We start from the raw sequence: 23045 nt of genomic DNA, 5'->3' as shown, positions 1-23045 counted from the left end.
CTAGACTTTAGTAGTTTTTTAGAACACTTCGACACAAATTTTTTTTTTCGAAAAGCAAACCCGAAGGTTTTATTTTTTTCAATATTTTTTCTCATGGAAATACATGTTTGGGGGTAAAAAATAGGGGATATGTTTTGAAAATTCCTTTCCCCGCCCTAACTCTTATAATTTCCATTAGAAAATTTATATTGACAAAAAAACCCCTTTTTTCCCTGCAAATTGCAAACGTGTTTGGAATGAAAAAAATATAAACGCGGTTGGAAATATTAAAATATTTATATAAAAACGGTGGTTTTTTTAATTTAAAATTTGAAATTTTTCAGTTTTCCAATAAAATAATGTTGTTTTCTTTTTTAGACCAAAACTTTATTTCGAGAACTTGGGGAAAAAAGGCTGCAAAGAAATGGGAAAATGCACTCCTAAAGGGACACGCAGCCTCTCGTTATTAAAACTGCGGCGGGAAACCATTTCGAATAAAGATGCTGAAAACCAGGCAAGGTATTATATTTAAATTTAAAAAATTAGCTTTGAGTGTTTTGAAGACCCTTATTTGTGGGAAACTACTTATGTTTAAGTTAATCCACTTTGGTTTGTCAATTAATTTAAAATAAGATAATGGCTAAAAACTATTCTTACATAAATTCGTTTATTTCGGCGGTGGCCATTATTTCTGATCAAACTGAGAAATTTCCCATCCCCGGGAAGAAATCCCGTGTTATTTTAATCGAAAATACATAAAAAAATTTTTTAAGGAAGGAAAAAAATTTTCTCAGTCATTCCCCCCTTTATGTCATTTTTTTAAAATCCTTAAAATTTTATTTTCATTCTTTTTTATATTGTTTGTTAGATGTACCGTATGGCGACCGAAGAATTTCAAGGGGATAAATGTAAAACGAGGTTTCCAAGAAAGACGCCCTTTCGCAAACACCAGAAAGCGTGAAAAATGACCGAAAGAGATTCAAATGTGACATCTGCCCGGTGTGAAAGCTTCGTGAGAAAGATCGACTTAAAGGCACACTGGATACTCATACCGGGGAAAAGTCGTTTGTTTTGCGACACCTGTGGGAGGCAGTATAGACACAGGAGCAGTTTATCTAAGCATAAATCGGCAAAAGGCATTAAATGGCCAAGTGAAAAACAACTAACATTATGATTCTAATGATGCAGTATAGATTTTTTATTTTTGGTTTGTTCGTAAGATAATATATATACTATGATTTATATAATATAATATATATATATACACTGATGTTCAGATAGACACTGATTTGACAGAGAACCAGGCAAAAGTTAAACATTTACTTTAAAGAACATTGTTTCATTACTTTTTCTATCTGTTGGTAAAATGTTAATTCTATCATCGGGATTTCAACTGATATTCAATATGTTAAACGTTATTTAAACAGGCAACACACATTTACGGAAACTAATTTTCTATTCTTTTAAAATTTTTATAAATTTTGAGAAATTTCCCAAAAATTTCTTTATAAGGGAAAAATTGCCAAATTGTTCTTTTGTCAATTTTTTTTTTTTCGACAAAAAACGATAAAAACTTTTTGTGTTTTTAATGAAACCCTTTAAATATAATTAAAAAAATTTTCTATTGATTTGCGGGCCCAAAAAGGCCCTTTTTTAAAAATTTAAACACTGAATCTTAAAAAATCTTTTAAAAAATTTATAATTATTTTAGTTTTTTAAAAAATACTGAAAAAGGTTTAAAAACCATAAATGTAAAATCCGGAGTTTTGGGTTTTTGGGTTTCCCCTTTTTGAAATTTTTAAATTTTTGTCGTTTAAATGATTTTTTTAAAAAAAAATTTTTTAATTTGTGATTTTCAAAATTGTCCTGTGATTAAAACTTTTTGATTTCACTTTTTTTTAATCCCAATTATTGGGGCAATTTTTTAATTAAGCCCAATTAAAATAAAAATAAAGCGTTTTTCTAAATATAATTTTTCATAACGTTTATAAATATACAAGACCTCTTTTTTTCACCAATCCCCATTCTAGTTTAAACAACTTTTTTGCTATTTTTTGACGTGCCCCCCTTTTTCTTTTAATCTAACCCCGAGCGTTCCTTTTTGGGTTGCATTTGCGATTGGTTGAAACATTCAAACCCTTTGCTTTTTGGAGGCCCTTTAACCCTTTCTTTACCCGAACCGTGTTCCCTGAAACGAATAAAATTTTAACAAAAAATTTGTAATACCATTTCTTTTGGGGTTATTTTTTCTTAGTGGGCAAATATAATTTTTTTTCCCCTCAATGTATTGCGAAATTAATTTTAAAATGAAATATTTCCCCTTTAAATTTAAAAAAGAAATATAAAACCAAAGGGGCTTAAATAAAACTTAATAATTTCGATGGGTTTTTGCGCCAATTCTTTCCCTTAAAATTTTTTTTAAAATCAAATTTTAAAACTTTTAAGTGAAATTCTTTTTTTTAAATAGTAAATTTTAAATCAATACATTGGAAAAATAATTGGGTTTTATGTTATTATTAAATTTTATTGGATAAAACCAGCCCACAAACCTTTGCTCGACATTTTTGGGGTTGGAGCCCTTAAAACGGAAGCTTTTTTTAAATATTTCCTTGAACTTTTTCCTTTTTTATTATTAATAAAATTTAATGTTTTTTTTTATAGGAAAAGGGGTGTCCACACCAAATTTTAAATTTAAAAAGGGGGTTTAAATAATTTTTTTTTAATTTGTATAGGAAAACTTTAACTACTATTAAGTTTTAATTTTGAGACTTTAACCACAAAACCATGCACTGCATTCCATCGTTTTCGGAACGAAGCAATCGCTTGTGGGTTGACCTGCTGACCGGACAGTTCATAACATGTGATCGACTCCTGTTCCTGTACAAAATTTTCCCTGGAATGGAAAAAATTTAAGATTTGAAAAATACGCATTAATTTAAACAGTTGTTATATTAACCTTTTTGTATGTTTAAGCTTGACTGTAATGCACTTTATAATTCACTGGTATTTAAATATCCTGTATGGTTGTAATTGGGTTGTAACCCACTTAAAGTTGAAATCATATATATTTATATAGTTATGGCTTATACGTCAAAGAATATGTAATAATATGTACTGCACTATTTTGAACATATAATATGTTAATCATTAATATGTATTCATTCATTTTTTATTGAAAAAAAAATGACTTGCTTTAAAGATTTTTTTTTTATTTCCCTCCCTTTATTTATTTATAGAATGTTAATATTCCGTAAATATCTATACAAATAATTGCTTTTTTTGGAATCTTCCAAAATTGATGAATTCTTAATTTGAGCGTCATATTTATGATAATAAAACCAAAATAAAGAAATTGTGTTAGAGGATCTTTAACTCGCAGAGTAGCCTGGGTTCCAGTCTGGTCGATTTTTTATGTGCTTTCTGTTCGGCAAATCGGACAGCCTGGGAAATACATTTTCGATCGAAGCGCCACCTAGTATAACACCCCGAAAATTACGGGTGTTATTAAAAGAACGATAATTCATGCAACAACAAAACTAGTTTTTCTAAAAATAGAAACGGAATTTCCCACGAAGTTTGATCCGAAGGGCTCAACGAACAGGTTAGGAGCCCTCGCCTTTTCAAAAACACCATTTTCCGGATTTAAAAACTAACACTCGTTGACAAAAGTTTTATTGCATGATAAGTGAATTTGATCAACAGGTGTGATTTAGTTTAAAGAAGAAAAAGTGTGTGAGCATTCAGATAATTGTGCTGCGACTCAATTTTATAATTTGTAAAAATGGCGTCAAATTTTCAAACATTTATCATCCTTCGCCTCGATTTCGATTTAATCATGTTAATTTGTTTGGTTCACATGCTTAATCGGTCTATTAATAGGATTATCTTTAGTCGATAATTACAATGGGAAACCCCCGCAGGGTTTCCCCAGGCGTTGATACTATCAAAAACCAGAGATGTTGTGTTATCTATGACGATCGAGTATGAAAATATGCGCGTAAGTTATTAAATAAATAAAAAAATATCCCAAACGCCTGAACCCCAGGCTACTCGCAGAGGTTTAAAAAATTTATGTTTCGATCGCGATGAAATTTAACGTTGCTGAAACTTTACATTGTTCTGAAAAGTGCTACAAGAATTTTGCAATTATTATGAAGAAGCTAAGATCCAAACCCTTACTTAGTTAGGGATTCAATGTCGAACGATGTAGCTGCTCCGATGCAGCCCGATAAACGACCAAAATCCGGTGCCGCACTGTTCCACAACCTTTTGTCATGTAAAAACCAATTCGGGAAAAACGTTTCACCAACAAGACTACTAAATGCCTGACATTATATGTTCCACCTTTGCACATGAATAAATAAGGTCTTAGCATCTATATGCGCAGATCAGAGACTTCCAGAGTTGTTAAAGGCAACCGGCTACGTACTTTGGTTAGGTGGGGGGAACTTTGTTGAACTTAACATGTGACAGAAGACGTTGTCTAAGATTTTCCCTCATTGTAAAGCGTTCAAGGGCAGGGGAACCCTGAAAAATTCCTCACCCTTCCCCCATAATTTTTCATTTTTAAAAAATTTGGGTGCATCTGTATTTTCCCGAGTTTGTAATTTTTCTTCAACATTTCTGAAAAGTGGGGTAGCAGCCAAGCAGAAAATTTGGGAATGGTTATTTCTTAAACCCTAAGGGGGGTTGCAAGGTTTTTCCCGGGTTTTTAGTTTACGTTTTCCCGGGCCTCTTTTTTTAAATCCCATAAGACCCCCTTTAAACATTTTTTTTCTGGTAGTAAATGGGTCGCTCAATGCATTTTACTTCCAACGGGATTCTTTTAGTGCTATATTCTGGGTGATAGAACCATTCCCTACAAATCCCTATCCCTTCAAATGTAAAATTTTTGGGGAACCCGCTTTTTGAAGTTTCCAACCCTTATTTTTCTGCCCAATGATTTCCCTAGCGAAATTTTAAAAAATTTTGCTTAACATATTTGAAAAACTTTTGGGGAAAAGTCACGTAAAGACTTAACACTTAACATTTCTTAATTGTCACTTTGTGTTTTCCCTGTTACGTGTAGGGCCCCTAATATGTTGAAAAAATACCCAATTTTTTCTTGCTTTGTTTGCACTTTCCCTTTATTTCCCTTTTGACCCCTTTTTCCCCTTGAAATAAAGTGCAATCACCCCCACCTCGACAAAAAGCCCCAATGATTAGTTTTCTTTGGGGACGAAAATTTCTTTAAGTTAAACCCCTTTATAACTTGAAATTTTCCCCTTTTACCCCTTTTTGTTTTCAGCTTTATCGGTTTTAAATTTGAGCTAAAAACAGGGGCCCAAATCTTCGTCTGTTCTTTTAATTTTTTGAAATTTCTTGTTCTTTCTGAGTGTTAGAAGCTGAATTACTATTCAATTCTAATTCTTTTGATTTTTGCATTCAGAGAAAATCATTTGAGGTATTTGTTACTGTTTTTTCTATACTCACCTGTTTTACCGTTATCAACAGTTATTTTTGGCTTTTTGTGATTTTCCTTTTGGGATTGAATGCTTTATTCGTGGGACTTCTTTGATGTAATTGGTCACGGTGTATAACAGTTCTATCAGTTTGCTCTTCTAAGCTTCCCAAATTGGAGTTTTATTCATTTTTTAATTAGTTCGTGATAATATCCCAATTTGCTTCTTCGGTTTGGTTCAACCTCTTTCCATACATCTTTTTGAAGTTGCAATATGTGTTAGTGGTGGTTATTGACTGTTCTTGTGACAATGTTATGCCACTGTCCATCGAACGATTCACATGGAACGTGTATCCCTGCATTATGACATCTGTTATTACCCCTTCACGATCTTTTCATTTTATCGTTGTCCCAAAAATATCCCCCATAAAAAAAAAACGACATCCATTTAGCGACATTTGTTTTTTTCCAAAATCCTTTTTAAGGGCCCCAAAAAATAAAAAAAACAGATTTTATTGCCTTTCGGGTTTAACTTATCTTTTTGATGAATGTTTTTATAAAAGAATTTAATTTTTTTCCAAATTTTCCCGGGTTTTTGCCTCACATTTTTTTTACTTCATGGGATTTCTTGATTTGGGACGGAAAAAAATCCCAAAAAAAGGAACGTTATTAAAATTAAAAAGGGTTTAATCTCCTCTCTCATAGTTTTAAAATTGTCCCTGACATTCTTTGGTACGGGAAAATTTTTTTTAGTATCAAATAAAGGGGTTTTGGCCCTTTCATTTCCTTTTGGAAACATAGGGGGTGTTTTCTGTTCAATTCAAAAAACCCAAAGGAAAAATTCCCGGGCCAAAGGGGCAAATTTCAAAAAATTTAAACTTAAAATTAAGAAACTTTTCCCTTTCTGCCCAAACACTGCAAAGATATTTTCGAAGGGAATTCAAAGTGTACTGCGAACCAGGGCACTTTATTTTTAAAGGGGATTTTCCCGTTTTATGTAAACAAACGATCTTTTCTTAAAAATTCCATCTGGGAAAAAGAAAAAGGGGTTTTTAAAATTTCATTGTATAAAAACCCCACAACCCTTCCCCAAAAAATACAAAGGTTTTTGGGTAAAGAAATGGTTTAAAATTTTCCCCACAATTTCGCAACTTTTCAATTTTTCTTCTTGTCATTCCATGTTTTATTTGTTTAACAACGAAAAGATTTAATCCTTTGGGGACAAACCCCGAAATTAGTTTCAAAGTAAACCCTTTTGGGGGCTTTTAAACTTTTAAGACCCGACCTTTTTTAAGGCCTTCCGGGTTTCTTTGCTGTCGATCGTATTTCAACCTTCATCCCCATCTTTGTTTAAAATTTGGCGAGGGTGTGAGCCCTCTGCCCCTCTAAGTTCATGGGGCTTTTCGAAAAGGGGTTTAAACCCATCATTTATTCGAGGTCAACGTTCAATCGTAATATTGCGGCAAATTTTTCATTTACCTAAAATAGCACAGGGTTTTCGAAAAGGAAATTTTTTTTTGATTTCTTAATAAAATGATTGGGTGTCGGACCGTACCCCCCTCATAGCAATTTGGCGTAAATAAATGAACTATTTTCCCAATTTTATTCGGGCCCCCCCCGTTTAATCAGTTTTTTTTTTTTGATACTCCTTTTTCTTCTTGGGCTCTTCCAAATTGGTTTTCCTAATGAGACAGTCTTAAGTGTACCTAGTAGTACGTGTTCGATTTGTCCTTTCATGTCTTCAGGTAAGTCTACACAAATGGGTATTGGCTATCAAAAATGACTCTGAACCTGGCTTATGAATGAATTTTTATTCATAAGTTGATTTCTGAAGTTGTGATCTTTTCTCTATTAGGCTTAGACCTTTTTCAAATCCAATGAGATCAACGTCTCCATAATGCTCAGTAAGACCTGTTTCAGTTTTTTCCATCGAATGTGAGACAAGACGACACGTGTCCAAGATTTTTGCTCAATGTTGTAAATGACATCATCGTAAATACCAGGATTTCGCTGGTTTCACAATCATAAGGATCGAACGTAGTTAATACTTTTCTGTCTGGAACGGCGAAATTTATTCTTGCTGCTGATGGAGAAAATTTTTACTATTTTGACATTGTGTTAAAGTGAAATTTTTTATTATTTGTTTTTAAAAAAACCCGGCCCTGAAATTACAAATCCCCACCAAATAAAGCCCATCCCACTTTCCAAAAAAAGTTTGGTGTCTTTGCAATAACGATTTCCCTTTTGGGACTATCTTTATCGAACCCTCGTCCCAAAGACCATAGAAGCACGCTATGTTATTTTTCAGGGGAAATTTGTCACAAATTAATTTGCCCAAAAAAAGACAGAAGCACCAGATTGGGGGATCAGGTGAAAAGCTGGGGAAGTTTTTTAAATACAGGTTCAACTAACTTTTTTAAATCACTAACAAATTTTATTCAACTTGTTGTCCCCTTCCCATTTTTTTGTTTTTTAGACCCCCTGACCTTTTTTAAACATTTAAAATCGCCCTTTTCAAAAAAAGTAATCCGGTGTACCTTTTCGTTTGGAACACTTTCGTTTACCGTCTTATCATTTTCATCTATATTGTTCCCTTGATTGTCAAGTTGTGAATTGATTTCTTGAAACCAATCAATTTCACGCTCATCATCACCTTCAAAAAGAACTCTTTGAGGAAGGCGTTTGGCAATATAAAGTGGAGACCTCAATGATGGCTGCAGTGGTGAAAGTTTACGTTTCGTTCTATTTGAATTTGGTGTTGGCTTTGGCGTGAGTTTTAGTCCGAGGCGTTTACTTTTATATAGAGGTGAACGGTATGTTTGTGCGAACGGTGATTTTCTTGGTGAAAATTTACGCTTTTTCAGTCATGATGGCTTGGGGGAAAAATCTTCGCCGGTGTGAAAATGTCCAACTTGATAAGATTTATGTTTGCGTTTTGGGCGATGCAACGCAAGTTTTGACTTCCTCTTCGCCATCTGAAATAAGAAACAAACTAATTTAATTATGCAAACACAATATAGTCCAGCGTTCAAAAAGACATCAACGGGCGCTTGTATATATTTCAAATGACCAACCGACGTTTGCATATTTCTCATGATCAAACGACGTTTGCAAAATCGACACTAAGTGAAAAACATGTGTTTATATCGTTTATAACCTTGCCAATGGAATTATTAATAAGTTAGGGACGAGAATTTCTTGTAAAAAGATATATCTTCTATTATTTTCCCTCTACATGGGTTTTTCATTGTGAACAAAAAAGATTAGAAAAAGATAAAAAGCTATCGGACGTTTGCCTTGCAAAAAGAAAATTTGTGTCGAAGTGTTCTAAAAAACTACTTAAGTCTCTAGTAATGACTACTCAATATAATAAAAGCTTAATTTACGCCGGGTCCTACGGTCTATGTCTTATTTTTGTGCTCGCAGTGGAAAAAAAGATATCTGCAAATGATTACCTGAAATCGGGTCCGTGTGTGCCAAAATCACAAATCGACGTTTGCATTTGTGGTCACGTGACAAAACTTGTTCATCCACGGCGTTTAAAAGGGCCATAATTCTGTCAAAATCCATAATTATAGAGTAATTGGTCTTTAATATTTACCTTATGTTAGGCTCATAAATAAGTGTACTAGGTTTATACCTATTCCATTATGTAATTTTTACAAAACCAATTTGCATGCAAAACCTTAGCCAAACTGAAAAATTGACGTGTTGTGTGTACAATATCGCTCCCTATTCTTCTATATATCAAGTTCAGTAATGTGCTCTCATGGTTTATTCCATAAATGCAAGTTTTTTCTCTGTGTATGTACACTGTGTGTGCAGTTTTTGTACAGGATGGCCAGTATATTAGTGTGTTATATGTATGTTCAGTGTTGATCATACAAATTATCCATATCATAGCAATTTGTCCAAAAATCATTATTTAATGGCCGCCATCTTGGATTTGGAAATCATATTGAATCTTCTACCAATGCTACTAAAGCATTTTCCAAAGAAATTACTATTTTTGACCTACAATGTCAATTTATATCTTTTTCATGCCGTAAATTACTTCAATGTGCCATGTCCCATGTACATTGTATATTTTGGCGGTCATCTTGCATTTTGGCGGCCATCTTAGACTTTTAAAAAGTGGATCCCAGGCTGAAATGAATTGGAATACGATTTCCTGCCACCATGCCAAGTTTCATGCTTTTCACAGAAGGTGCACAATTATTTCACTGATTTCTTGGACTATTAATGTTATTTTATACTGCATACATAAATGAGTCTATAAACAAATGTGATTTAGGACATTGGTCTCTTTTTATACTAAGGTTTCAGAGATAACAATATGTATTTAATTTCGAACCTTGACATAGGACAATATAAATGATTAAAAAATAAAAGAAAAAATGCATATCAAAAATGAGCTGTCATAACTTTGTCCAGATGCATAATAACTAATAATATGATAACTGTGTCATATAACCTACAATAGCATGTCATACCATTTGAAAATATTGATACATATTTTATGCTTCAACAATAAAATATCATGTTGTAAAATATATAGAGTGGAGACATCTTTATTGAAAATGTGTTAAAGATAAATCGTTTACCAATTAATGCGCAGTGCATTAACTAGATTAGATGTATTAGTTAAATACATGTTTACTTTGTTGAAAAATTTACTTCATCAAAATGGGTGCTGTATGAAAAGGAATGTGATTTTTTTCTTTATAAAAAGATAGATTGGTTAAACGACTTGCAGTTGTCAATTGTATTGTGACATATGCTTACGATAGTTATGAAAGATCAAGCAGATCGTGACTAAGAACCCCATCAAAGTAAGAAATTGGAATAATGTAGTGTATAAAATGCTGATAACACTTTGGAAATGCGTTCTGTATGGTAATTAACTGATATTTTATCTAAACCATAATTTGAAAAGTTTGCGAACATAAACTTCAATTTTGAATTGATGGATATCGTTCTAATTCTGATATCTGAATTTAACGAGATTTTAAAAAATGACCTTGTCTAAACATGTACACATGTTTATTGAACAGAAACGAGGTCTTATAATTCCGCAATATATGTATTGTGTTTCATAACATATACCTTCAAACTTTTTAGCATAAGTTTGAAAATGCCGCGCAGATAAACGATAGGATTTTTAAAATCGAAAGTATGAAACCCGATAATTATTGTTTTTTTGTTGTTGTTTTTTCTAAATTTGAATTCTTGTATGCTTTTCTGCATTTTACGCGAGTTAAAGATGTATTGGTTCTTTGTTTAGATATTTTTCGAAAAAATATATGTAAATTTGTTAACCAGAAACGAGGATGTTTAATTCCGCCATGTTTGTTTTGTAGTTTTAATATTTCAGAAGTCAGAAAATATGTGTTAACCGGATAATAGTTTAAATCATCTCGATATATAAACAGTAAATAACACAAGTGTTTATGCAGATACACGTTTACATACAGATTGATTTATAAATTAGATTAGTAACTATGTCTTCAACAGGTACCGAAAACTACAGTAGAATTTTGATGACATTAATGAAAGGTGGAACAAAACTAACAAGAAGACTTGTGGAGAAAACAGTTAAAGATCTTAGCAAGAATGGTGGAGAAGTTACTATCGATGAATTTTTGCTAAAAAACAAATCTTTGATATTAAAACAGAAATTGGGAAAGAACAAGCAGGATGTGTTTTTTCCATCGTCCGGACACACGAATCTAGATAACTGGGACATTTGCATGTTCTGTTTTATTCTAGAAGAAACGTGTGGTCTGACATATACTATGAAGATGTATATCAAGAAGCTTTTAAAGATCAGAAACAAACTTTGTCATTCAAATGACCCAACGTTAGAAACGAGAAAATTCGAGGAGTATACTGAACAAATGAAATGCAGCTTTGAATACTGTCTGAAAGAGATCAATGATGACAAGTTTACGGAGGAAATAAATGCACTTGTTCAGTCATTAGCCACTGGTCCTATGTCGTCACATGATTTGCTAAAAGCTGTTCATAAGCTTTACTTTATAGAAATGACAAATAAAGAAGTCTTGGAAAAAATTGAGAATGGTAAATGTAGCTTCTAAATATCTTTTAGCAATATTTAAGATATCTTTTACTATTTTGTACAAGTAATATAGTAATTCTTATTGAAAATATATAACTCTGAATGTCCTAAGTATAATATCTTTGTTTCTCTTAATTTAACATCAAAAAAATTAATACTTGATATCAGTCTTTTTTTACTTATGCATAGGCCAAGAGTTGACACATGGAAAACTTGACACACTTGTTGAAAAGGTTGAAAGACTTGAGTCTCGTTTGCAATCTGGAGCTTCTGTGGACATTCCGGGTAATTTAAAACAATTAGATTGTTTTCATATGAAATTTATACATCAAAAATCAGTAACAAAAATGTTTATTGTGATAAATGTAGTATATTCAGTCAATATGCTTGTTTGGATATTGTTGATATTGCTCTGCATCTTTAAGAAATAAAATATGTTTTAAGTAAAAGGTCAAATACCTATCCTCCCACTTAACCCTACAGTTCATATAATTAAAATAAAGAAAAATTCCTCAGTCAAAAGAAAAACTTCACCGCCCCGCCCCTCGGACATATAGAATGTATTTTATATTACATTTTGAAGTTTTAAATAGTTTTAACAATCAACTACCCGTGTTTATAATAAAAGTTTAAATAGATAATAGATTGGTTGACATTTTGCCTCTATTTAGGTCAAGTACGTTACACATGAGCACCTATGCATTTATATTCCCTTTTGCTATACACCTCATTCAAATGTTCATAGTTTAAGAGATCAGTACTGATTTCACATTTCGGTACAAGTTAACTAAGTTTAAATATAACTTTTTTGGTCAATATTTTGGTTTATTTTTGGAACAGACTGAATCTTGAAGGGACTGTCTTTAAACCACTTTAAAATCACATGCCTGGTTTCTGTTACCGAAATGAAAACGGTGTAAATAAAAGGAACATGTTGATAAGTTACACCTGTATTAACTTCCATGCAAAAATATCAGTCATTTTTGTCATTTCAATTAAATTTTGATAAAAAGTCATATTTACCGAATACATTTGAAATATTATTCATCATTATTTTCTAATAACGTACGTCATAATATGCAGGTATTGGAATTGTGATTGACGTAAAAAATTGTAGTGCAGAAAAAAAGAAAGAAGTTTTAGATATTTTAGAGAAAAACTTCATCAAGGCTATCGAACAGAAAGTATCAAGTCTAGAAGAAAGTCTTCCAAAGGGTGTTCTGCATACATTACGGGAAACAGTTGCACAAGTATTTCAAGAGTTTTTTATCATGGGAAGACGTATAACATTTGTGGAGCAAAAGTGTCTGATGCTTACAATAAAATGTACATCAGTAAAAAGCTTTGTCAAAATGATCCGCGATTACAGAACTGGAGAGCTCTCTTTACAGCTCTCAACCATTGAAACGGCTATAAAGAATTTGCAAGGTTGTGGCAATGTACAACTTGAAAATCTCATCTTTAAAGAGGAATTCATGGAAGTCATGGATGACATAGGTATATCAATATTTGAAATACCATATACTTCATTTATTATTATTCACTTTATCCTTTTAAATTTCTGCGGACATTATGTTGAAAAGCAATTTGATTTTTTTCTTAACACCATTGGTCAATATAAAAATATCTATTTTTGGAACAGACGGAATCTTTCAAGGGACTGGCTTTTAACCACTTTAAAATCGGATGCCTTAACACCACAACTTTAAGAATTTTTTTTATTTATTAAATACTGTAAGATATAGTACCATTTATGTTTCATATAAATTTTAGTTTCCAAATTATATGAACGAGTTCAACAAACCGAGTACACTACCATACAAACAAGTTCAAATGCAGATAATTCCATTCGTGTAAGATCTAAATTTCCTACACTATCTGAAAAGGAAACAGTACAAAAAAGTTTAGAAACTAAAATGTTTGGGAAAGGAATCAAGCGCATTGAATCAGAACTAAGGCGACAGCTGAACGTAGAGAGTAAACCTATGTCATTAACAACAAAACTTGTCAAAGATGATGCTGTATCAAATTTCGGTGAGTCATATTGTTTTATAGAAGTAAACGTGTTGCCAACTTGGTAATTAATGAATGGATTATCTTCATATGTTGAATTCTGCTTAAGCCGGTGCTAGGGTGCGTGGACAGTAGCTTGCACTTTCCAGTACCGTCCATGAACAGGCTCAATCAAACATTTTACAATTTTGCCGTGTTGGGCTTTCCTTAAGGATTCTGTTTTTCACTGTTTCGTACTTGGACAAAATAACCTTTGGAATAAGACTTTTTAAAATGTAGAACTGACCTTGAACTTGGCCTTTAAATGACATTGGCCGCCAAGGTCACGTTATTGAATTTTGGTTAAATTGTTATAGTTTTGTTCTTTATGTACATATTTGATTTATAACAAGACCAAACAAATATATTGATTAATTAGACCTTAACATTGGATTGACCTTGACCGTAAATGTTAAATAAATGTAATTCCCTTGTTTTCCCCTGTAACTGGCTTTAACTTTGTTATTTATTTATGGATTAACTTCATATTTAGACATAACATATTTTATGTCAGGACCTTCATGTATATTAAACTCAAAATGACTTGACTCATGTACGACCTTGATCTTGAAGGTCAATGTATTGAATTTTCAGTCATAATTCAGTAACTGACTGTAACTTGGTTAGTTATTAATTATCTTTATACTTGGACAAAGCAACCTTTTGGGCCATCTCAAAGGTAGAACTGGTACTGACCTTGTCTGAAAAATAGATTTCTACACAGCCTGATCATCTTGCTTACAATAGACTTCCTACACTTTTTCATACATCTTTTTTTCCTTCATCCTACAATGTACAAACTTTTTATATTTAACGTCTAGCGTTTGTATCATGACCTTAAGATGTATGTCTGTGTGGGTATTGATGTTATAAGTGTAAAAGGAGATACAAATTAATTTTGTTGGCATAGTTTTTTGAATTTTGCAGCACAACAAAGAGACACATCAGTTGTGGACGGAAATGTCACAGTGGAAGAAAAAACCAAAAGAATCTCAGTTGAGTCCCTTCAACATTCAAAAGGTAATATTTTCATTCCAAAATATTATGGAAATTTGTCTGAAAGGTTGCTTCTATGATTTCTAGGTCAAGTTCAAATAAGAGTCATCTAGCTCATACAGTCCAAATTATAAAAGTCGTTGTAAATTCCATATAGGTAATATTTCCAGCCTTAAAATCCAGCAAATTTGTCATATAGGTTGTTATCTTGATTTCTACTTTGAACATGAATCATCTAGGGTCAAAAAAGACCATAGAGTCCAAATACGAGTATATGAAAACACCGTGTTAATACTATAACTGTAATCTTTTAAGCCGAAATGTCCTTGAAATTTATGGACAATACTGTAAAGGTCACTTCCAGATTAATGATTAATGGTGATTTTCATGTATTTGAAAATAAAACATTGTACAGTGGACAACGATACTTACAAATTACAAACGGGACTTACATTTACATAAATTACCAAAACAAAGAGGTCCAAACATGCAAAATATGCATCCCATACTACGTTAGTCACGCAGTAGAAATATGGTGATGAATATTGCAAAACAGTCATTAATCGCACATAACAATAAATAATCATTTCAATTGCTTTTCATTCATGGTAAAAAATATTATTCTGCCTTGTCATTAAGAGCCTAAATATGTAGGTGATAAATATAAGGGCCCTCTTGTTTCTGATAACTAAAACATCTTGTCTGTCAGCCATCTGGTATATCAACTGAAATTACTCTATTCTTTCTTTTCTTTGAAGCACAACAAAGTAACACGTCAGTTATGGACGGAAATATCACAGTGGAAGAAAAAACTGAAACTAGACAACAAAGAAGAAAGGCAGCACTTTCTGAAGAAGAGGATACATCTAACTCTTGTCTAAGAAAAGATTCACAACTAATCTCTGATGAATCTTCACTTACCTTCCAAGGTCCTGTAGTAAAAACAACGGGGAAAGTAGCTCAGACATCATTTCATGAAGGGGATATGCAAATAATAAAGGTTAGCTTAATATTATATCATTGCTTTCTGTTTTGAATTTTCAATATTCTACTATCACATCTGAGCACAACGTACTTTATGTAAGCTTTTGTGATACCAGTTCCCGTCGTCTGTCATTAACAATTTTACTTGAAACAGCATCTCCTTCAAAATTCCATTTATTTAGTTCCGCAAATTGTTTTCTCGTTTAGGGCACACGCATTCTTTTACTTGGGGACCATACGACGCTTTTTATGGAATGACCCTACTGAGTCACATTGAATGTTCCATGAGAACTGCCGTATAAACACATCTGCAGATGTTTCTTAATCCAAAATTTCACCATTTTCTTGTTAAATGTTGAATTCTGCTTAAGCCGGTGCTATGGGGCGCGCACGATAACTTGCACTTTCCAGTACAGTCCATGAACAGGCTCAATCAAACGCAGTGACAGCGCAGTCTAGTGTGATTCTGTTTCTCTCTCTATTTTATAAAAAAAATGTATATGGGGAGGGTTCCCTCTGATGAATAAGTTTGCAGCCAGTGCTAAAAATGAAGAAAAGAGTTAAATGACATAATGTCCTCAACTGCTCAATGGATGTTAATTAAACTACAGAAATGATCAATGGACAGTCTTTTACAAAACTGCTAAAATTGTTTGTGTGTGCTGACCAAGATAGACGCCATTGCAAAAACAAGAAAAAACTTTAAACGGGATTTACTTCTTATTCATTTGTTAAATTTTGATGAAGCTCTACGGGAATGATCCTTGGATAGTTTTCCATAAAAATTGCCCAGATGGTTCCGGTCTGCTAAACGAGACGGCCACCAGAGCTTAAAATAGAATTTCTTTAAATAGCATGCGTTCCTTAACTTTTTGCTTGATTTTGATGAAACTATACAGAAATGTTCCTTAGATTCGCCTTTTACCATTTCATGTTTAAATGTTGAATTCTGCTTAAGCCGGTGCTAGGGGGCGTGGACGGTAACTTGCACTTTCCAGTACGGTCCATGAACAGGCTCAATCAAACCGAGCCTGCAACATTTTCAATTTTGTCGTGTTGGGCTTTCTTTAGGGATTCTGTATTCAACTATTTTATAAAAAATATGGTTCAAATGATTCAAGTCTGTTGAATATAGTTATGTTACCACGCGTGTGATTATTAAGGTTGATAGTAGTATCATACGTACGGTCTCATATATTTAAGCATATGAATATGATTGTCTTTCCTGTTGTCACAATAAGTACAACCACAGAAATTACAAATGAAAGAAATTCAAGGAGAGCCGGCTGACCAACGCAAAAAAAGAGAACGCCAAGTACTTGATAATTACCGTATATATATATAGGAAGGACTTACTAGAGTACAAACATCAATCTAGGGGTTCTACAAAAAATAAAATTCCTTTTGTGCTCACATATCACCCAGACTTGAACGCCGCCTTTCCTTGTTGATCTTGTTTTTTCATATTTTACCTAACACTAGAGCCATCATTGACAAACATTGGCCAATTATTGAGTCTTCACAGAAACTTAACAAGATGTTCCCAACTAAACCAACCATTGCATATAAGAGACCTAAAAGCCTCAGGGACATACTTGTTCGAGCCCAACTGAGACCAATAATGACAGATAAAGAAGGTCAGTCCGGACCATGTGGCACACCAAGATGCCAAACCTGTGCTGTCATGCTCCTCACAAAAACATTCTCTTCAAAAATAGGGGCCAAAACTTCTTTCAAAGACATAATGAATTGTAAAACGGCTAACGTTATTTATCTTATTTCTTGCAAAGTGTGTAACAAACAATATGTCGGTGAAACCAAACTTCCATTAAATAAACGAATGAACTTACACCGCTCTGACTGGAAAACGCGAAAATTTAACAGATCCCCAGTTGCTGAACATTTTCACCTTGAGGGACACAGTTTTAAAGATGTGTCCCTCTGTTGTATTGAACATAACACAAAGTGGTCAGATATAACACGGAAATCACGCGAGACATACTGGATTCGCCGACTGAATACGCTAGAGCCATCAGGAATCAATAAAGGAGACTAATTTACACACTTATTCTCGCCCATTCTTGACAAACTTTAAAACCTAACTTTAGTCACCAGGCGGTGTCGGGGAGGGCTATTTTTACCTTGCCTGAGAGCTTCGTTTTTACTTTCACCTTATCATAAATTTCCACTTCATATAACGTCATACTGTTTGTAACTTGCATTTTCTTACATCATACTTATAGTAATAAAAACACAAAACGCCCTTATATGTGATGTTTTTTTTTTGTTTTTAAGTTTATATATATTTTTTTTTTTTAAACACAGTTTTATAGATATATTTAACCGAGTTTATGCCATATTGACCGCAGGCTATATTTTCTTCTGTAAAGTACTACACAATGACCATTCAATAACGGTCTATTCATAATCAGTGTAATTTTATCACCTTTCTAGCGACTGTGTTTCAGTATATTTTTTGATACTATACAGTACACACGTATTGAGATTTTGTGCTCTATTGTGTGCGCACATTATACATGTAATACACCCCTGATGATACGCCGAAAGTACTTGGGTATTTATACTTTAGCACTGTATGAACGTTTATTTTCTCCAAATGTATTGTTTTTTTTCCACGTTCTTGAATCCTTCTTGGGATCCAGTGTTTTTGAAAGGTATTTTGTAGATGCAAATATTTTTCACAAACCTATATATATATATATATATATATATATATATATATATATATATATATATATATATATATATATATATATATATATATATACACACATTTTGGCACAAAAGCTTCGCACGCAGGTATACATGTACGAAGAGGAAAGCATTCAAAGGCAAATAAAATAAAAAATTCTGGAAACAAAGTGATCCCTCGGAAGCATTAATCACAAAAAAATACAAGAAAAGCATTGATGCAAAGCATCAAAGGGCGTCCAAGCAAGAAATGCAGCAAGTGAAGATGAACTAGTAGACATATGATGACAAGATATTCTTATAATCTTTTCAATGGTTTTTACCAGAATTGTATATCACTTATGAATGAGCGGACGAAAGACATTGATCATTATGAACTTTGATTGGCATGCTAGAGATTAAAATATTACTTGTTATTTCTTTATGACCGTGGTTATTAATAGCAACGGATTTTGTGTGTTTGCGTTTGTTTACCCTCGCCACTGGAAAGAGACCATATGGGCGAGCAACGGATATACATGTAAACAATCATTTACAATCCATATGTGTAACGCATGATCAACACCACACTTGTGTAATTGTCCCTTATTATGTTATCGCTATTAGCGAAGACCCCCTCTTAAAGTATCTATTCACACTTAGTTAAAATATGACACTGGTTATATTACCATGTTGGTCATGTTAAGCATAATTGTTTATTATACAATAAATGTAATATATATTAATTTTGATAAAAAATTACAGATTTTATGAATATTGTTTTCTTTTCTTTTTTGTGTTTTATGCGCTTTTTTATGTTTACTTACTTTTTTTAATTTAAATTGTAAAATAAATTTTAAGAATTCAATTGTCATATTGACCGACGATTATAAGTCAAAAATTAACTGGAAAAAGTCAGTAAATAATGGTTAATCTTTCAATATATAATATTGTTTATTCTTATATTCTTAAACCATGTACATTTGTTTTTTTCTTTATCATTTTTTAATTATCAACCAATTGAATAATTCATAAAATCTAATTTGTAACTTTGAATAATTCCTCGGCATCTTTACTAACCACGAATAAGAAATTAAATAAAATGTTTCAAAGTTGATAGTGTCGTATTATTACCATAAAGATGTACCCTTTTCTCAATTATTGTACATATTTATTGTTTTTATCTCATATAGATAAAATGAAACATGTATTGTTGTTGTTCTTGTTGTTTTTGGTTTTTTTTTCGAATTGTATGTTTATGTATAATAAAAATCAATAAATTAGAGAGTTGATCTGTGTTCATGAATTATTGTAACCAAATTAACTGACAAACATTCATTTTGGAAAAAAGCTTATTTATCTGTAAAATATTTGTTTTGTTCTGTAACTATATCAAACATCTACTCCAAAACCGGGAGAGACCGGACAATAAACGGTCACTAGTAAATCCCGGTCAAAATAGACCGGGAGAGACCGGGAATTACCGATAGGAGCACATCCCTCTATAAATAGATTTTCGGAATATTTAGGTCATCAACTCATCATTCTATTTACAGCTTTCGGATAAATGTACAACAATAACATTCCATAATAACCCACTGTGTAAATAAAAAAAACCGAAGAGCGCGATTTATTGACGGAAAAGGTTATTTCATTTGAAAATTTTTGCAAGTTCGCTATTCATTGTACCACGGATTAATTAATAATCAAGCACCTTCATACCGTTCGGAATGATCGGCTTTTATTATGACCGACTTAAAGGCTCGAGAAGTTGCTGTCGCCCTTTCACAAAATCTGATTTCATTCCATAAAGGGAGCGCGGACGCCAAACATAAGAATTGCAGACTCGGTTTGATTGAGTTTGTAAAAAAAGCATGCACGCGCCGCTGTTGAACGTTTTATAATAGTTAATCGGAGCGTCATGTAAAAAATGTCTTAGCTTAATGACGACCACGACAAATTCATCATCAAAAAATACCTGTCAAATTCTATCCCACTTGTTCGTGAAGAGCATTTCGAACCGAACCGGTTTCTTGATACACATAACAAATAATGAAACGCGAAATCACAAGAATCAGACGAATATTGTTAAACAGGAAAAGCGCCAATACACTTTATTAACTTGCATTTATATCTATAGAAGCTCTCGGAGTTATTAAAGCCCTAGCCATACAAGATCGTGCTTAAATATACCCTCATGTTCATTGATACCAGCACTATTGAGTGTTGAGAATTGAGTACCGCTCAAGCCGGTGCTAGGGGACATGAGGGATGTTGCACGTATTCATTATCCCTCATGTACAGACTCAATCAAACCGAGTCTGCAATTCTCATGTAATTATGTTGTGGTTAATACTTCCGAGGGATCACTTTGTTTCCAGATTTTTTATAAGAATTTAGCAATTCTTACAAAAATCCTATAAAATGACAAACACGGGTATTTCCTTCACGTTTCAGCGAAGTGTAAGAGCAATTAACATTACTATTTTTGTAGTAAAGCGAACCGAAATCAAGTTTGTTTTATTCGATTTAAAGAAAACTGCACCTTCTGTGAATAAATAAATAAATAAAATAGTAAATAATAGCGAGTGCGCGTGATGCACGTGATTTGGCCTATATTGAGTAAATCGCTAGAATAGTTACATTGTTAGAATTATAAGCGGCAAGTAAGTTATGGCAATAAAGGAATATAATTCGGTAAGGAAGTTGATATATAGTTGTGACGTCTGTATCTCTTTATTTTCATAATTAGGCTTTTTAGGTTGAATTGCAAAATTAGATTAAACCAGTATGACTATTCCTGCCATTAAGGCTTAAGATGCCCGGTCGTGGACAACGGAGTGTAAAACATCACCGATATCATTTTGTACAAAACGAACATTTCCTTTTATCATGATGAATATTTGGATTTGACCATAACCCAGTTTTGAGAGAGATTCGGTTTTCTTCCTGACCTTAAATGGAATAGATTTCCAAGCCAGATTGCGGTATAACGTGATTTTGAGCTCTTTCTAAAGCATGTTATAATTTGAATAATGAGCTGATTGCGCCATCTGATCATGCCAGGTGTTCTGAATAAAGTGATCTGTCAGTTAACTTTTTACTAAAACATGAGTATTTTCCAACATTTTTTTGTATTTAGCCAGCAATATGTGTATAAAGAACTTCAATTGTTCAAGGATGCACAAGGGATAACAATCAAAATGGAAGGGAGGGTTGTTAATGCTTGTCGAGAGGGGTATGTTTTGTGAAAAGTGCTTCCAGAGGTTGTCCAAGAGATACCTGTCGAGGAATGGTGGGGGAGCTTATTTCAATGACAGTCCAGGATGAAAAGGGGTTATTTTCAGGAAAGGGCCGTCCATAGGTTGTAAATATGGTACTCATAACTGAGTTCGAAGGAGGGCAAAATTTCACTTTCCGGCCAGGATATTTCTCTTGAAAAGTGCATTCCATAGGTTGTCTAAGGAGTGCCAGATTAGAGAGGGGTGGAAATACTTGTCTGAATGAAGTATATTTCAGGAGATAGTATGTCATAGGTGGATGAAAATGATTATACATATATGATGATTAAGCAAAGTATGTTGAATGTGATGATAATATGATAGTGATATGAAGAATACTGATGTAAATTGCAATGATAATGTTGATGATGAAAATAGCATTGCTGATGATGACAATGATTCTAAAAGTAAACATGTTGCGCCTGTTCGACAATAGTGATTGTAAATGTCGATTTGAAAACTATGTTGATGTTAGTGATGGTAAGCAATGTAAGTATTTTGATTTGCAATAATAATGTGATGATGATGATGATTGTATTGATGATGGTGATGGTGAGATGAAGTTTGTTGATCGTGATGCTGATGATTATATTGATGATAATGGTGACGATATGGATGACGATGAAAATGGTTATGATGAGCAGAAGTATGTTGATTGTGATGATGATGATGGTGATGATGAGCCAAAAAGTATTTTGATTGTGATGATTATGTCCATGGTAGTGATGATGTGCAGAATTATGTTGATTGCAATGATGACGATGATGAGTAGAAGTATTTTGATGGTCATTTTAATAGAATAATTATGTTGTTGATGGTGATGAGTAAAATGTATTTTGATGTGTCATGGTATAAAACAGTTGCTGATATTAAATGTTCCTTTGATTATAAGCTTGGTCAGTAGAGCTGCGATATGGTATTCCAATAGTTGGTTCAAGTACAGAACAGGTTGAGACATTTAGCATCAAAATAGAGGTTGTGATAGTATCCTGTATGCAGCTTAAAGTGTTAATTATCTGTTCCCATATTTATACCTTCACCACAAAATGTGGGGGGAGGGGGCTTTAATGGGTTCGCTTTGTCACGTCCGTCCGTCGGTCCGTCCGTCCGTCTCCATTATCGTGTCCGCTCTATAAATCCTATATCAATTGAAAAATTGTCTTCAAACTTGGCTCAAGTGTTCACTTCAACAAGGGGATGTGCAGAACCTATGTTGCCCATGTGTCAGCTCAAGGTCAAATCACAACTGAAGGCCAAATATCAAACAATCAAATTTTAGACAGTATGTCGTGTCCGCTCTGTAAGTCCTACACATATTGAAAAATTTTCTTCAAACTTGGCTCAATGTTCACCTCAACAAGGGGATGTACAGAACCCATGTTGCCCATGTGTTTGCTCAAGGCCAAGGTCACAATTGAAGGTCAAATATCAAACAATCAAATATAAGACAGTATGTCGTGTCCGCTCTGTAAATCCTGCACTAATAGAAATATTTTCTTCAATCTTGGCTCAAATGTTTACCTCAACAAGGACATGTGCTGAA

The 23045-nt window shown here is 33.1% G+C and overlaps 1 protein-coding gene and 1 long non-coding RNA gene across 2 annotated transcripts; both read left to right on the top strand.

Moving 5' to 3' along the window:
* Positions 1 to 10806: 10806 nt before the first annotated feature.
* Positions 10807 to 13579, top strand: LOC132752279 (uncharacterized). The gene is made up of 4 exons (XM_060742595.1): positions 10807 to 11500; positions 11688 to 11783; positions 12582 to 12995; positions 13272 to 13579. Exons 1-4 carry the CDS (start codon positions 10921 to 10923, stop codon positions 13577 to 13579), a joined length of 1398 nt encoding a protein of 465 aa, XP_060598578.1. The 5' UTR covers positions 10807 to 10920.
* Positions 13580 to 14477: 898 nt separating this feature from the next.
* Positions 14478 to 15547, top strand: LOC132752280 (uncharacterized). Its single transcript, XR_009628794.1, has 2 exons — positions 14478 to 14570; positions 15305 to 15547. It is a non-coding gene; the product is annotated as an uncharacterized LOC132752280 (long non-coding RNA).
* The last annotated feature ends 7498 nt before the right edge of the window (positions 15548 to 23045 follow it).

The sequence above is a fragment of the Ruditapes philippinarum genome, unplaced genomic scaffold, assembly GCF_026571515.1.
Source record: "Ruditapes philippinarum isolate M1 unplaced genomic scaffold, ASM2657151v2 ctg10849_1_1_1_1, whole genome shotgun sequence".
In the NCBI taxonomy this organism is placed as follows: domain Eukaryota; kingdom Metazoa; phylum Mollusca; class Bivalvia; order Venerida; family Veneridae; genus Ruditapes; species Ruditapes philippinarum.
This window is presented reverse-complemented; position numbering and strand designations above follow the sequence as displayed.

Excerpts from the sequence above, each read along its gene's own strand:
- LOC132752279 (XM_060742595.1), top strand. The coding sequence starts at position 10,921 with ATGTCTTCAACAGGTACCGAAAACTACAGTAGAATTTTGATGACATTA. Across the intron at positions 11,501-11,687 it reads CTTGGAAAAAATTGAGAATG|GCCAAGAGTTGACACATGGA; the intron begins GTAAATGTAGCT and ends ACTTATGCATAG. Across the intron at positions 12,996-13,271 it reads GGAAGTCATGGATGACATAG|TTTCCAAATTATATGAACGA; the intron begins GTATATCAATAT and ends TATAAATTTTAG.